A 13,303-nucleotide genomic window follows, 5' to 3' on the forward strand; every position below is an offset into this window, starting at 1 on the left:
GAGGAAACCATGAGTCAGCAACCTGATGACTTCTGCTTAGTGTGATTCACAGAAGAGCAGATCTAGTGACCATGTATTTTTCTGTTGAATCAGAAAGAAGAGGTATAGAACAGTAACTAAAAAAATTATAGTTTACAAATCTATTGTACATTACAATCCAGCAAGAAAGCCATCAGAATCAGAAACAGGCACTCCTGTAATGCAAACATGCTTTTGGGGCACAGTGGGTCAACTTTTTGGCAAGCAGATCATATGTATTTAGCAAAAGTATTTTGAAATTCTCCCTTAGCAATTGTGGTGGGTTTCATGAAAACATAAAATATTTAGAACTTCACCATATGTTATCTCCAAAATTACTGAGTAGATTTTACAGATGATAGTTATTGCCTTTAAAGTTAAATAAAAACAGAAGCACAGACCAGAAACTGTTAGGTAGTGATGACCTTGCCAAATTTAGCCACTCATGTTGAAAATTTTTCAAGTCAAGCCTCTGCTTCAAAACATTTCTGTAAAAATGGAACCTGAAGCATTCCTTAAGGTTTAGTTGCTTTTATTAGAGTTGGGGGGAAAAGTAAAATTTCTACAAATGGTGGAGGAAAAGTACACCATTCATGAGAAAATGTCCTGACAAAAAAAACCCCAATGCTAGAACTTTTCATGGAGTAAGCAAATGAAATTTGACAGGAGAAAAAGACAGGCAGGAAACAGTTCTTGAGCTATAACTAAACAGTTCCTTTCTACCTGTTTAGACACCACATCTGTAGCTTTTAAGGCCTCTGGAAAAAAGTAATCAGTGCTATATTCTGCTCAGCAGAAGTTTATCAGACTTCTGCAGCTAAATTTTCTGAGGATTCTGTTTACCCTGGCCAAGTCCAGCTGAGAGCTTCAAGAGTGAAGAACTCTTCCCTGGAAGTCTCCCCAGCTTGCCATTCTAACCTTGCATCAGAAGCCTGGGGAAATGGGGAAGGAAACTGCATTTCCATTGCTCTCCCTGATCTCCAGTGTTCAGGACTCCTTAGATGAGTCAGGAGTAAATGCCAGGAATACAGAAGCAAGGAGGAAAAAGAAACCAGCTGACAAGCAGGAACAGAAACGCTGACAAGCAGCATCCTCCCTTCAGGGAAAGTATGGTGGAGGTTTAGGATTTACATGCATTTACTACCAAGTGTCACATTCCCTCCACTGCCTTTTAAACAGCCATTACAAGTTCTGACAATACGGATTTCCAATTAGCCCTGAAGAAAAGCACATCTAACAGGAACTGGTGTCATTCGCTGCAGTACCACATGTGCTTGGGTCAGAGGTAAACACATTAACATTTCAACCTGCTGGGGAACTTTTGGGGAGCTTCTGCAACAACCATACTGCAAGACTGAAACATCAGCCAGACTTTCCCTGGTGCCTGTAGCAGTTTCTCTTGTGTCAGGGTTTCACAATATCATAGAATAAATAAGGCTGGAAGGGACCACAGTGAGTCATTTGGTCCAGCCTCCCTGCTTAAGCAGGGTCATCCCAGAGCACATTGCACAGAATTGTGTCCAGACAGTTCTGGAGTATCTCCAGTGAGGGAGACTCCACAGCCTCTCTGCGCAATCTGCGCCAGTGCACAGTCACTCATACAGTGAAGTTCTTCCTCATATTATGGTGGAACTTCTTATTAACTCTTGTCCTATTGTACAGTACCACTGAGAAGAGCCTGGCTCCACCCTAAAGTATTTCAGAGAGTCATTTGGGTAAGTCACCCTTCGGTCTCCTCTGGAATTTGTCTGTAACCAAAGTACTTACTGCATATGTACCCATTAACAGCAATCTAGATCATAACAGGAATAACCTTCCATTTACTAGTCCCTAAGGTTTTATTGATTTCCTTCAAAATTATTAGGAAAACTCAGTCTTCATCCAAGGAAGGTATATCAGCAAGCCACCACCAAGAGCACTTCAGCTGGAAGCATTTTGTACTGTATCTGAAGTCTTCAGCTGCTTATCTGATTTGTTCAGCCTGTATTGCACTGACTTTGGAAACAGCATCTTTTTAATTACTATGTCAAAAGCCACTGAGAAGTCTCTTATTACAACAGCCAACAGTTTCAATTCGAAATCCTGTTTAGCTTTTAGAAACCTGACTACTGCCTTAAAAAATCTAAACAAACTCACCAAAACAACCCATACTGCAAACTGTACTACCAAGATTTAGCAACTGCACCTCATAGCATCTTCTAGGAGTAACTGGCTAGAGGGATGTACACTTTGTGATCACATCACCTGTTGATGCTTTACAACCACTGACACATTTCAGAGATTCTCCAAATTCCGCAGAAGCTGCCTTGTTTTCTAAAATGAGCTGAAAACAAAAAATCAGGGCTCATAGATCAAAAAAGGTCCCTGCCCAATTTGCATATAAACAAAATAAACACATACTATTAGCATACGTTCTCAGAGATTTTTTTAAGTGATTTTACTTTAACATTTTTTTACTATCTTTCTTAGTTACTGCTTAAACAGATAGGATTTAGTGTGGTCTACAATTTGTGAACCTATGAGACAGCTTCTGCAGACAAAAATAATTATAAAGCATTCATGCCTCTTTCCCCCCTCACCAGTAATCTTTATTTACTGCTATGCCTTTCTATTTCATGTAAGTAAATCAAACCACGCATAATAAAAACAACACAGATAACAAAAATGGGAGCTGATCTTTGCCCCCAAACTCTGCCTCCTTCGATGTTAAAATCACAGTAAGTGTCCTATTTTTGCACTTAACTTTCAACATTAATCCTGATGCTGAATTACTGAATTATGCTCACAGGTAGCATAACTTCTAGGGATTATTTTCTTTGCAAAAGAACTTACCATCTGGAGCATATTTTGAAGCTATTCCCAAAAAAATCCCCAGTGCAACAAAAAGTGAAAGGCTAGAAATGGCAGAGCAAATGAGAGTATTTTTATGCCTGTTGGCTTCTGCCTGTCGGCGGTGCTGCTCCACTGGTAGGGACGGGAGTCTTGTCTGGGCTTCTTGTCTCGCCGAGGTAAATTCTGCTGCAGCATGGCTCTGCGAAGGCGGCGGGGGACGGAGAGGGGCAATTCTCCCTGGGACATATCCCGAAGACCTGTGACTGCTCCCATTCTGAGGACGGAGGAATGCAGGGGAGGTCCCCCTGGTATCAGTGCCTTGCATGTTATAAAGTCACTGGAACACGCACACACACACACAGAGGGAAAAAATAAAGAGACAGGCTTTCAGAACACACATCAAAATGCATAAAACAAAAAAAAGAACAACAAAAGGCAATTTTAAGCCACATATGTCACGAACAGCCACTGAAGCTGGGACTATTTACAAAGTATCAGTCACCTGTTACTGGTCACTTGCCATGGAATAACTGCATCGAACAATAGCATATGTCTTTAACAAAAATTCAAAAGCATGTGGTGTGGGAACCCAGTACAGCACACACCACTCCTTCATAGTTCCAGTGGGTATTTTTCACAGACTATTTTCACAGCTAACTTGTAGTATGAGATTAAGAAATCAGCTGAACAATGACAAAGCTAGCAACTCCTGCTTCCCCACAATTATGCGAAGAATGTCTAAATGTACTTTTTCTGTACACAGAAGCTGAACAAACTCACCACTTTCCCTTGTGGAAAAGAAGCTGAAAAAGACAAGCCTGCCTTCTACACTGGAAGCCCTAAAAGCTATTTAAATTTTATATACAAAATACCAAATACTATTTTATTTCTAGTCATGCTGATGCAACTTTGTGAACCCTTTTAATAAGCTGAGGTGCATAGAGCCGTCAAACTCTTAACTTACTCACAGTACGATTCAATTGCTAGTAAAGGTGCATCAGGAACGGTTCTGTAAGAAAGTCACCTACATCTTGTTCAGCAAACCTTGTAATTTTTCTCACTGCTGAGATGCCTGGCTTTGGACACGAAGTCTGGAAGCAACATGACTGCTTCAGATCTTTGTACCTACCACGCAGAAGTGAGTGCTGCTTTTATTTCAGTTACTAGTACTGTTTCCATCTTCTGAAGTACATCAAGAGGAAAGCGTACCAGTGCCATCACTGCCTCGCCCATCCTCAGCAGCAGTTCTAACTCACCACACTTGTCTAGTTTAAGAGACAAACCTGCATTTGACTGTTTTCTCTGGTTTTCCAGTCAACAGTGTTGTACAGAGTATTCACAAAGCTGGTATAATTTTTCTTCCTCATAATGATTAACATTTCTTATAGATGGAATTTTTGGATAAAGATGCTCAAGTTTCAGTTAACTGAAACCTAACTTTTGAAACCAAACCCTGAAGGGGATTTAGGCACAAGTCATGTATTAAACAGCAAAGTTTAGGAAAAATAAAAACTACTGATAATGGGGGAGTATAAAGATCCTCTTTCTGTTCCATTAACAAAGGGCAGTCTGAGCCATACTCTGAAGTGTCAGGCACGCTGATGAAGGAGGAATGTGAGAACTGTAATCTTATTCTGAGAAGTAGCAAAGGAACCTTTTGTCCCACATGCCGCAAAATCTGATATGTCACTGTTTCAAGGAAAAAGAGCTGTTACTACTGAACAGGCTAGATTACCCTTTCATGGGAGACAGTGCACCCCCAGACGTGTGCACAATGACAATGAAGGCACTGAAACATTAACTGGAGTAGCTATCTCAGAATGCAAAAATTATTCCGAGTCCTTCAGAAGTGCTTCTTGCACCTGCTCATTATAACAAATTAATTTTCTTGTTGTTCTTTGACAAACTATTTCCCAAACCTAATCCTCTGCTCTCAAACTTAACTGCCCAATGCGTCGTGTGTACTGTGGAACAGTTTGCTTTAACCTCATGTGCTTTTACACTCAACTTGTCATCTCTCAGCAGTGAAAGTAATTTCTGTGTTTTAGATGTATTAAAAGCTGACTAGAGATGGAGCTTTTCAGCTAATTCAAAGACAGTACTTATGTCTCGCTAAACAAATGCTGGACTAGCTTCTTAATAAAACATTTTAAGAAATCTGATCCAGCATTGAGGGGTTTTTTTATGGTTTGAAACCCCAACACCTTAAACTTGGTTAAGTTTTCAGCTATGACATTTATCTGTGACACTGAGGAAATTACTACAGAGCTCATTATAGTGTAATACCAACAGTTAAAAAGTTTGTTAATTACTCAGCTGTATCAACTAAATTCAGATTGGCTATGCAAGACTTGAAATAGTTTTACAAAATAATTTTACCACAATTTTGCCCACCAAAGCCTCTTAAAGTACTGCCAGACCTCTAAAGAAATAATAAAAAACAAACAAACAAAAAAACATTCATTACAGCAGCCATTGGAAACAATTGTGTCATATTTCAAGCGTATTTTTTGTTGTACAAAGCATTGCGCTTCGTTTGCAAACCTCATTTTGGCAACTGTAAAAGGTTTTCAACTATCCTGCTCAAGTGAAAACACAGGTCACCCCAAGGACAGGTGGGAAAGAGACGGCAGAATTGCTGTCTTAGCCATTATAAAATAAAAATAATGAAACTAAGACATAAGGAGATACTTAGCATATTCTAAAGACTCACCATACAGTTTTCCATTACAACAGGAGGAACCATTGCAATACTCCCTTCCCTCTTCATGTGTTATTTGAAAGTCTCTTGCTGAAAAAGGATCTCTTATATCCTGTCGAGCAGCTACTGGTTTTTTTAAAAGACAGACTGATAATCTGATTCAAATTATTGGCTTCTTTATTTCCACTCTGAGGAAGCCTTCAGAGAGCACCACATAAATGCATGTATAGTAATTAGCTGTATGGCCAGTTATGACCCAAAGAATGCAGTTATTTGGCTGCACAAATACAGTGCGTCACAAATACAACACAAATTTTACTCTGCAAATGAATTTACAGAGTAAAATGCAGGACAAAATAGTCAAACACCTGAATGATGTAAACACCACATTTGCTTGCAAGTTCCCATGCACCTGAATTTTTCCACATTTCCCTTTGACCTGTGCCTATGCTGTGGTCCCCTACAGGAACTCATGATCTGGGCATCACTTCCTGATGGTCAGTCCCAGACAAGAACACCACACACTTTTGCAATCGTACTGTGGTACACAGGATGATGCAGTATTTTACTTTGCTGCTTGCTTCACAGTGCTTTCAATAAGAGTCAAGTTCTCACACCACATAAAACCAATTACTTAGCATTTATACAGAGCTGTATCTGTACAAATGTGTTGTAACACCATTTACTAATGCTGCTGTTATACTATTCCCAAACTTCTTGCACATCAGAGTATTATGCAAGATTCAACACAGCTTTTAGTCAGGGCCACACTCAAGCGTGTGCTTCCAGCCCATCAGTAGGAGGGAAGCTTCCAGTGCACAGACTCAGCTGGAGTATCTCAGATGCTTCAGCCCACGATATATCTGGAGTATCGCCACCCATCTGCTGGATGACTGCACTATTTGCATATCACTCTTTTGCAAGAGGAGGGCTACTCCACACAATCCAGGTTTCTGCTCGTGCACCCCTTTTTACAGCATGAGCAAGCAAACAAGTACTTCTCATGCTGGTCATATCAGGCAACACATCTTAAATTAAAAAAAAAAATTAAAGGTTTATTTTGCACAGCTTCCAAGTGAAAACAGTGAATACCTGCAAGCCTGGATCTGTCTACAGAGCATCTGAGCAAACAGATGTGGACAGCAAATCCCAGCAGGCAGACAGCAGTGAGCTGCTGAACAGGCTGCAACATCTCCCATCTCCTCAAGAATTCCTTCACCACTTTTAACATGTGCTGCTACCACACACTCATACAAGCCCACATTGCTCCACATGGTCAGAAACTGGAAACATGTACACACTGTACAACCAGGGGATAACATATGAACCTCCTGAGACATCACTGTGTGCTTGGAAGCAAGCATCATGCTTATCCGCTGTTCATTTTGGGGCTGGAAATCGGCTTCTTTTACCAGATAATTCAAAACGTCACCTGACACCACCCAAAAAGTGAGAAAAATACCAAGATATTTTACATTTCTGTGTTGCCAAGTGCTAACTGTAAAAAAACATGTCAAACGTGCTAAAAAACTCCCACACTCCTGCACTGTCTGAAAACTTAGTGAAGAAAGTTTGCTTATTTCATACAGTGCAAAGAAATTAATGCTTCTCTTGAAGCATGCTTTAAGGATCACAGGTCTTAAAAGTAAAACAAAAGAGAAACCAGAAGAAATGACACACTTCTGTTGATCTGGGCCACCAAACACCACCAGCTGACCTATCATCACACTGTCTAGCCTCAGAGTATATAATTCCTGCTAAGGAAAAGACTGAGCAAAGGGTGGAGGAAAACAACACATACACAAAAAAATATTTCCCCATGCAACATAGTACCACAAAAGTTATTACTACTTTCCTGGTAGAGGCACTTGTCTGGTATAAAACCAAAGGGCAGTGAGAAACCCATGAAAACGGAAAGGGACAAGAACGCAGTATTAAAAAGCTCCTAAGTAGAAAAAATTATTGAACAGAAAGTGATGTAAAGCAAGCTCCTAAAGTATGACATACACACCTTTACAGACCTTCAAGCTGGTCAACTACAATAGAGATACTAATGTCAATGCTCAAGTGCTTTGGAAGTCCCCAGTTCAACAAATCTCAACCTCACCAGTAAGAATGATTCCAAACAGGGTGCCCACATGCTTTCCTTTCCATGCCCACATTTTCTCATACTGCCTCATTCTGAAATTACACCTATTCACTACGACAATAAACAGCATATTGGAAGGAACCTACTTTTCCACCCATGCACAAAAGCTGGAAAGAATACGTACACAGTAAGATGCACTGCTACGGTTAAGTAACTGTTGGAAATCACAAAATTTATAAAAGCCTGAAAATCTTAGCTGAGTTACAAAAAAAAAAAAATCTGTAAAAACTCTACTGACATCTAGACACATATGCTGTTTTCTGCATGCCACTACCAAGTCTTTTCCCTTGCCCACCACTTTCAGAAGAAAATCAGAGCAAAAATCAGCAAGAAACAGAGATATAAGAATGGTAGAAGTTACAAAACTTAAAAGATAAGCTTTACTGCACCAGATTTTCTGAATTACCTGCATAGCAACTACTAATTTTTAGTGAATTTCTTGGCACTTAGAAAACATGTAAAATTCCATGATACACAACCACTGGAAACCACTTGAGCCAAGGTCCACATTTCTTAAACCGAATCTTTCAAAGTACAGAATCACAGAATTACTTCAGTACCACACATCGAGAGACAGAAGTGAAAGCATGCCTTATATTTATGGTGAGAGAGAAGGCCTTTAGATAGAAATAAACTTCATCAGCTGGTCTAGTGAACTCTAGGAGAACACAAGTCTCTCTCCAGTTCAGAAGCAAATTTCAAACTTATATACAAGAAAGGAAAGTTGAACTACATATGTTTAGGTGATATGCAAAACAGTTAAGCTATTATCCATGGATTAGAAAGGATGATGAGGTGAGGGGGAGAGAATAGTCAGAAGAGTCCATTCCAAGGGAAATAGGTAAACAGACACTCTGGAATAGAATTTGTCTGTGGGAATAAGTATGAAATTATGGTCAAATAAAACCATTCTCATGTCCATGGCTGACAGCATACAGGAGAGCCATGAATTTCATTCCTACCCTCCTGTGCAGGTGTTTGGCAGATCACTAGTAAGGATGAGACAAAGCTCAGATGGTATTTGTACAAGAAAAATGGTTCCCTGTTCCAATGACAACTGAGCTTTTGTCCTTCACATACAGTTTGTGTGAACAAGCTCTGCAGCACTCACCTGGTTTCACTTACAGAGCATTTGATGCAGCAGATGAAGTATGTAATTTTGCAGAAAGTTTACGTACAAAACTTAGGGATTTTTGTAGTGCTGCAGAGATGCATCTTACTGCAGAAACTGCAGGGACATGTTTTTTTCCAGTTCCTAGACACCAAACATCATCCTGTAAGCCTTCAAGAATTCTTAATTCACCCGAAGACACTGCAATTTTCAGTCTGCTCAAATACAACTGTAGTAGCATCAGGTCTTGCCCACTGAAACAAAGAAATGTAAGCCAGAAGCCACAGCAAACTGTAGTCAGTGTATCTAAAATGGTGTCTGACATTTCCAGTGAATTCCCTCTTTTCCTTCCTTTGTTTCTTTTTGACACAGTTTATCTTTATAAGTTACTTATAAATTGGAGAGCTCTACTCTGTTTTTCATTCACTGTTTAAAAAATAGCACATTCTGCTGGAGGAAACCATGCAGAAACAAGTGAATTATCAACAACTTAAATACAGCACATCCAAGAGCACACTAGGAAATATGGCACATACTGAAATAGGAAAAATGAATGGAATCATTTTCACTGTTCCACTTTCAGAAATGAAATGTTCAATAATTTGTGTAAGAGATCAAGAGTGGAAACTCGCATTTTAATCACCCATCTGCCATTAGCTTGCTGCATGAGTCACAGCATATTTGGGCCCCAAGCCTGTAACATGAGAAAAAAAGTGGTCACTAGCCTCACAGGGACTTTGTGATGGTTAGTTTAGAGAACGCTTTGGCCTCAGCTCAGTGATGCATCTGAGTACCAGCCTACTTTTAAGTAAATAAATAGCTACACTTAAGTCAACAACTTTCACCCGAAAGTGACGGATTTGCCTTAGAGAAGGCAAATTCACCTTAGAGAACCTGAGTAAGATGGTAGGGGAAAAAACCAAATGAAAACCAGGGAAAAACACTTAAACTACTTCTCATATTGACAATAAGAAGTGGAATACAGGTATTTGTAGTCTCTAAAAAAAACCCAAATCCCAACCAAAACAGCTACACCTTAGGACTTCAAAGTGGAAAATTTTTTGTGTAATGGTATTACACTTCAGAAAGGTAAAGCTGAGTTCTGGCACTACCTTGAATCACTAGGCCTACAATCCTCCTCCAAAGAGAAAGGTAGTAAGATTAGATATTTATTACCAAATTAGAAAAGCTCTTGTAAATACATCATAAGCATATATGAAAGCACAGAATATAACAGGAAGTGTGGGCAAGAGTCAGATCCAATACTTAGCTTTGGTTAACCGACATATGCAAAAATACTCCTGAGTGTACTCATACGATCACTTAATCATCAAAGGGTTGTCATGTTTAAATTATTTTAAACATGAATCGGTATCATAACATGCTCTCTTCCATATCAGCATGTGGATTTCTTTCTTTCTTAGGCAAAGCTGTTAAGTTCTTAGAATTTTTTCTTCAGTCCAACTCAAGCTTCAGTAAATGACATGTCACCCCTTATTCTGCATACTTGAAGGACTGTCTCTGCAGATTTTAACTGCATCAACCACAAAAAAACAATGCTGCTTGAAAAGCTGAATTGTTGCAGCTGCACACCCACATTCTTCTGTCTTGCATTTGTATGAGCCAAGTTAAATGAGTCTGCATTAAAAAATAATTAAGAGCTCCAAATCACATCCAATCACATCCAGTGTGAACACAGCTGTGACATCAGCACCTCTTAGCTCTTCGAACTCCCAAAGGATTTTTCATCCTGGTAATGGATGACTTAAGAGAGAAGCTATATGACACAGGTCCATAGAGTCAGAAGTAGCTGGCAGAATGCAAATTATGTTTCATGCCTCTTCCAAGAAAGAAAAAAAAAGATGACACTGAGAAGTCTGTGAACCTGACTCAGTGCTGTATGCTCTGGACTTCAAGAATTTACATAGGTTCAGAGAGCAACAAGGGTGCAGAAGAGAAGTCAGCTGAGAATTATTGGATAAATAACACTTTTGAGTTTAGGAAGTCCTTGGAATGCAAGCTTTTTGAGGCTGAGAGCAGTAGCATCACCATGCAGCAGCCTCACCAGATGGCTATTACTCATGACTGTCAAACACTCGGTAATTGCCTGGATGGCCACTTTGCCTGATGTGATGTGGTCACTCTTCTACTATGCTTTAAGATCTCATTTAACTGTCTTTTGCCTTCACTTTTCCAAAATCCCCTCTCCTCCTCTAAGGACCAAATCCCCCTCAATTCAGCTGCTGCAATTGCCTGCTGAGATCAGCAGCACAAAATACACCCTCACCTGATTGTGTACACTACCTGCCAAACTGATACACAGTAGCCGAAACATAGTACAATTTTCATTTTGCTGTAGGAACTGTGGCGATCCAGCAGAAGGGCACAGCACTTGCCAGCTAAATGCATGAGGGCACAAGGTCTTGTGTAAAGTGTGTCTACTGATGAACTAAAGAAGAATAACTTGACTGTATATGTGAATGCTAGCATACCCCATGGCTCTAAGGTATCACAGAAATCACAGAACTATGTGTAAATTAAGTCACTGTTCCTTTTTCATCAGGCTCTCAACTGACAATGTGATATGTTCGTACAATTTTATTAAAGAAAAAACATTCTATCATTGTCCTTTTATTAAAAACACAAACAGCATATTTGGGATATCTCAAAATATCAATCTTCAAACAGCAAAACAAAGCCCTGTAATCCACCATTAAGTATGCATTCTGCTGAGCTGGTGGCTACATTTGTATTTTGGCTGACTACAGTAAATTCCATTCTAGGAAACTCCAAGAACTCTGCAACCAACTGCCAAGTACTGCAACATCCTGCCAGGTATAGCTAGTCATCTTACATGACTGCAGTACTCTTTTTATCATGTTCTTCTTAATCCCATTTGCGAAAAGGATAGAAGAGCTACTAGCACATTCCGTTAACCTACTTCACAAGAAAGCAATAAAACCAGTTACAAGTTCTAAAGTATGCATTCTTTAATGCCTTCAGTATTTCCTTTCCGTATTGGCAAATACATCGCTTTTCTCCCTCATATCTTTGCTCAACTTTTCAACTCTTTTTCCACTTTCTTTCTCAGTATTACTATTCCAAGAAAATACTTCTGTGGAAAAACACCCACATCTACAAACAATTCATTCCCATTTGTCTTGCCAAAAATAACTCCATTAAATTGATAGTGAAATCCCTTTCGGTAAGTTGAGAATGGATCAAGTCTAGTCACAATTTGACTCCAAACAAGAAACTGCAATTTACAATACAGACTTTAACCATGTTTTGATGCATACTGTAGGTGATTCTACAGAACAGCCTTATTAATGCAAAGCATGAACCTTACTGATATACTTCAGACTACACTCCTATGGTTTAATTTTTTAATATACAGAAAGTGAGATTTACTAGGCAAAAATTTTCCCACTAGTTTCTGAAATTTTTAAATCACTGGTGCATGCACACAGAAGGTGAAGAACAGTTCATCGCAAGCACTGTGGGACAGGTTCCCTTGAAGTCACACATGATGTGACCCATCAGGGAGCTCCTTCAGCCGTGGGGCAGGGGTAGCAGGGGTGTGCCCTTACAGCTGTGGAGGCTGCAGCATCGGCCTCCAGCAGACAACGGGGACAGGTTCCCTCTCCTCCCCAGCTTCCCCCAGCTCCAGTACAAGGCAGAACTAAGAGGAGATGAAGCTCCAATCCTAGCACAGAGTAGCTGGAGCCTTCCCACATGTAGAGAAGCAAACAGCTCCCTCCTATCCAACAAGTAAGACAAAATTGAGTCACTGCTCCTTTTCTGCAAACAAGACTTCCCCAGCAAGAAGCTGAATTGACTTACCTCAAAACACACAAAAACAGTATGCTAAAACTGTTTAATAAAACTTTTCTGAAACATGCTGGACATATAAGAAAGGAATTTAATGACTGGGCTTTGTATTTAATGCATATTAAAAGTTATCTGTAATTAAAAAACATTTTTAGTCCTGATGGTCCAAGGCAATGATGCCTTTTCCTGGTCTTAAAATCAAGAGTCAAACATGGTTAGGAGGGAAAAAAGCATTTTAACCTTGGTATTTATTTTAAGGATCCTTAGGTGCACTACGTCCAGGTCAAATGCACCCCAATGCACACTGCAATGCACCCCCAAAAGATCTGGTATAACATTATAGGTCTTTACTAATTAGCATATCTATCAAAAATTCCCCAATGAGAGGCCTGAATGAGCCCCCCCTCCTCCCCAAGGAACCTTCTCCTGGATGGTTCTATCTTGGTTTACAGAATGTGTTCTGGAGAGGACCTTGGGGTCTGGGGCACACTACCCCTACCTATGGAGCTTCCAAAACATTTAGTCTCCTAGTTGAACAAACAAGTCCAAGAATGTAGGCAAAAAGCACTAAGAATACAGAAGTTGTAAAAAAGGTATAATGGGTATAAAAGAAAAGGCAAAAAATCTTCATGGCATCAGCATGCAGACATTTCTTTGCAAC

The 13,303-nt window shown here is 39.7% G+C and overlaps 1 protein-coding gene across 2 annotated transcripts in view; it reads right to left on the reverse strand.

Moving 5' to 3' along the window:
* The window catches only part of CEMIP2 (cell migration inducing hyaluronidase 2), a 51,186-nt gene that overhangs the window by 34,976 nt on the left and 2,907 nt on the right, over positions 1-13,303 (reverse strand). For both annotated transcript variants that reach the window (XM_010393071.4, XM_039566885.1), the window contains exon 2: positions 2,851-3,187. In XM_010393071.4, coding sequence (XP_010391373.3) covers positions 2,851-3,175 — 325 coding nt within the window. In that variant the 5' untranslated portion in view covers positions 3,176-3,187. The remainder of the gene's footprint in view (positions 1-2,850; positions 3,188-13,303) is intronic.

This window comes from Corvus cornix, chromosome Z (genome assembly GCF_000738735.6).
Source record: "Corvus cornix cornix isolate S_Up_H32 chromosome Z, ASM73873v5, whole genome shotgun sequence".
NCBI lineage: Eukaryota > Metazoa > Chordata > Aves > Passeriformes > Corvidae > Corvus > Corvus cornix.